Below are 3,343 nucleotides of genomic sequence, written 5' to 3'. Positions count from 1 at the left end.
TTCAGGAGTACAGCATACACTAAAGACCCCCTGAGACATCTAGTCTTCTGGATTAAGTGAGTACTGGCTTTAATTACGATTGGATTAGCTAAACTACAGCCTGTAAGTCATTGTCAAAATTCCACTTTCTGCATATATAGAAAAAATTCCTTCTGTTCATTACTACTCTAGAGGATCCTGACTAATACAACACATGTAAATGAGAGTCTCTTCAGATGTTGGATATGATAGCAAAAACTAGATACCATTAACTTAAAAGTCAACACACACACATTTTAGCAGTGGCTACTGACTGGTGCTAACTTCTCTGACTAATATTCAAATCTAGATAAATATTTTCAGAGAGATACATATTTCCAAAATTATAGAATAGAGAACGTATTTGAAAGTATATCTATAATTGTGTCCTGCAAAGTAAGGAGAAAATAATGCTTGCTCTCTCTTTTTTTTTTTTTGATCCAGTATAATTTCTAAGCTACCTACAGCAGAAATGTCAGAGGACCTGGCAGCTGAGAGCTGGGGCTTCACACAGATCACCATCAAGACATTTTCCTACAACTGGACCATCAGTAACTTCCATTTTTCTCTGGAGGGATTGAGCGAAGCCATTAGCAGTCCAGTGTTCTCATCAGAAGACAATGACCAAACCAAAAGGTGTTTGAAATTATACCAGAATGGGTTTGATGAAGAAAGCAGAGATTACCTTTCAGTTTACCTTGCAGTGCTCAGCTGTCCAAAGAGCCCCATTTGGGCAAAGTTCCAGTTTTGGATCTTAGATGGCAATGGGGAGAAAAGAAATAATGTGGAGAGCCAAAGTGTCAAGAGTTTCCTGCCAGACCAACATTGGGGATTCAAAAACTTCATCCCTCAAGAGTTCCTCTTCTCCCAGGCCCAATGGCTACGACCTGTGGCAGGCTCACACTCTTTTGCAAGGTGAGTACGGGCCAAGATGTCGTCACCCTTTCTCGACAGACATTTGCAATCAAGATTCCAAGGTGCTCTTTGACAGATGAGGTAGGAGAGCTGTGGGAGAATTCCCGATTCACAGACTGCTGCCTCTTCATATCTGCTGAGGAATTCTGGGCTCACAAGGCCATCTTAGCACCTCGGTCTCCAGTTTTCAGAGCCATGTTTCAACATGACATGGAGGAGATACGAAAGAACAGAGTTGAGATCAAGGACCTGGAGCCTCAAGTCTTCAAGGAGATGATGGGATTCGTTTACACAGGGAAGGCACCAAACCTCCACACCATGGTCACTGGTGTTCTGACAGCTGCTGACATGTATGGCCTGGAGCACTTGAAGCTCCTGTGTGAGGATGCCCTCTACAGGGACCTCTCAATGGAGAATGCTGCTCACATGCTCATCTTGGCTCAATTCCACAGTGCAGAGCAGCTAAAAATACGGGCACTGGATTTCATTACAATTCATGCTTCTGAGATCTCTGAGACCTCGGGTTGGAACATCTTGGTGGATTTCCATCCCCACTTGCTGACTGAAGCATTCCATGCCCTGGCTTCTGCACAGAAGCCTTTCATGGAAACCACTCTCAAACACCTGAAGAGATAGATGTTAGCAACTGCTTCCTTGTGACCTAAACCTGTCTTCCTGAAGCAACAGCCACTGTTTTTACCAGAAACTCCCAGGTAGACTATGTATGGCTGTTGAATTCACCATCTATCTGGTGAAGCACACCGTTGTGGCTCAGGATTTGAAACAGCTGGAAGAATGTGGAATGCTGGTTGGGTGGACAGCCCTGGACTCTGGTTTATTCTACCTCATATCTACTTTGTTTTGCTACTGGTTTGATTGTTGTCCCATGCATTGGAAACTGAGATTGAACTTAGATGTTTGCAACAAACACATCTCAACAGGGCATTTTTTAGGCTGAAACATGTCTGGATTAAATTGATCAGAACCCATGACTGATGGATCACAACAAAGGGGAAAACAAATATGAACCTGTAATGATATGAGAAGGGACAAAGAAGACTTTTTTATAATCTCAGTTTGTACGGACAGGAGTGATAACTCAGTTGGTAAGAGCACCTGCTGCTCTTGCAGAGGACACCTGGACGCTTCCTAGCACACAGAGAAGTGGTTTCAGCCATCTGTAACTGGACACACACAGGATCTGAGGCACTTTCATGCCTCCACGGGCACATGCATCTCTGTGTTCCAAACCTTACAAATAACATATAAAATGAATAAAAATATCGAAATCATTTGTGGGTTTATCTGATTTGTATGTTCAGGAAAGTCAAGTTTAGTGCATCCAGCTCTGCTCAGCTCTGGAGGTTTGTACAGACTCCTCAGTACCCCTGTCCTACTAAAACCCTTTCTCCTTTTTCTTAGCACTCAGTGTATACTGCATCAACTCCTTTTTTCTTCATTACTTATTTACTTAATTAATTAATTGGCTTTACATCATGATGTGAAATTACCCTACTTCCTCCTCTATAAGCCGTTCCCGATGCCACCTCCTCCCTTTCTTCCCCACCCACTTTATTCCAGAGAAGGATAGACGCCTGATGGATAGCAATCCCCTTGGAAGATTAAGTAGGACTGGCCACATCTCATATTGAGGCTAGACCAGGCAGTCCAGTTGGAAGAAAGTGATCCAAAGGCTGGCAACAAAGAACCTCTACTCTCATTGTTAGGGAATCCCTAAGATGACAAAGCTGCACATCTGCTCCATGTGTACAGGGGGTCTGGGTCCTGCCTTGCATGCTATTTGTTTGGTGGTTCAGTCTCTGTGAGTCCTCAAAGACCTAGGTTATTTGATTCCCTGTGCCTTATTGTGCTGTCCTTGTCCCTTCTGGCTCCCTCAAACCTGCTCCCTTCTTACACAAAACTGTAAATAGCCTATTAATTGACTGTAGGTCTCTTTACCTGTTTCCATCTGCTGCTGGATGAAGCCTTTCTGAAGACAGGCTCCTATCTGCAAGCACATCAGAGTTTCATTCACAGTGTCAGGGGGTGGCTCTCTCATGGGGTGGGTCTCAAGTTGGTCTACTCACTGGCTTGCCATTCCCACAATCTCCACTCCACTTTAAGCCCTACACTTCTTATACAGGAGATACATTTCAAACAGAAGGTTTTGTGAGTGAGTTGGTGTCCCCCCTCCATCCACGGGTAGTTCCACCTGGCTACAGGAAGTTGTCAGTGAAGACTCCATACACTGCACTACTATATATCTCTGTTAGGGTCAACCCTATAGCCTTCTGGTAGCTTCCCCTGTCACAGAGAGGTCTACTGCCCACACCTATTTCCATCCTATGCACGGGTCCATCCTCTCCCTTCACCCTCCTTCCTCACTCTCTCTTTCCCTGATCTCCATTCC

At 44.3% G+C, this 3,343-nt stretch overlaps 1 protein-coding gene across 1 annotated transcript; it reads left to right on the top strand.

Annotated features, from left to right (window-relative positions):
• Positions 1–490: 490 nt before the first annotated feature.
• LOC129673063 (speckle-type POZ protein-like) lies at positions 491–1,569 on the top strand. Its single transcript, XM_055602719.1, is given in 2 exon segments — positions 491–905; positions 908–1,569. Coding segments are annotated over 2 exon segments (1,077 nt in total).
• Positions 1,570–3,343: the final 1,774 nt, after the last annotated feature.

Source organism: Psammomys obesus, unplaced genomic scaffold, assembly GCF_907164565.1.
Source record: "Psammomys obesus unplaced genomic scaffold, mPsaObe1.curated_primary_1811, whole genome shotgun sequence".
NCBI lineage: Eukaryota > Metazoa > Chordata > Mammalia > Rodentia > Muridae > Psammomys > Psammomys obesus.
The sequence above is the reverse complement of the archived record's forward strand: the minus strand, read 5'-3'. Positions and strand labels throughout refer to the sequence as shown.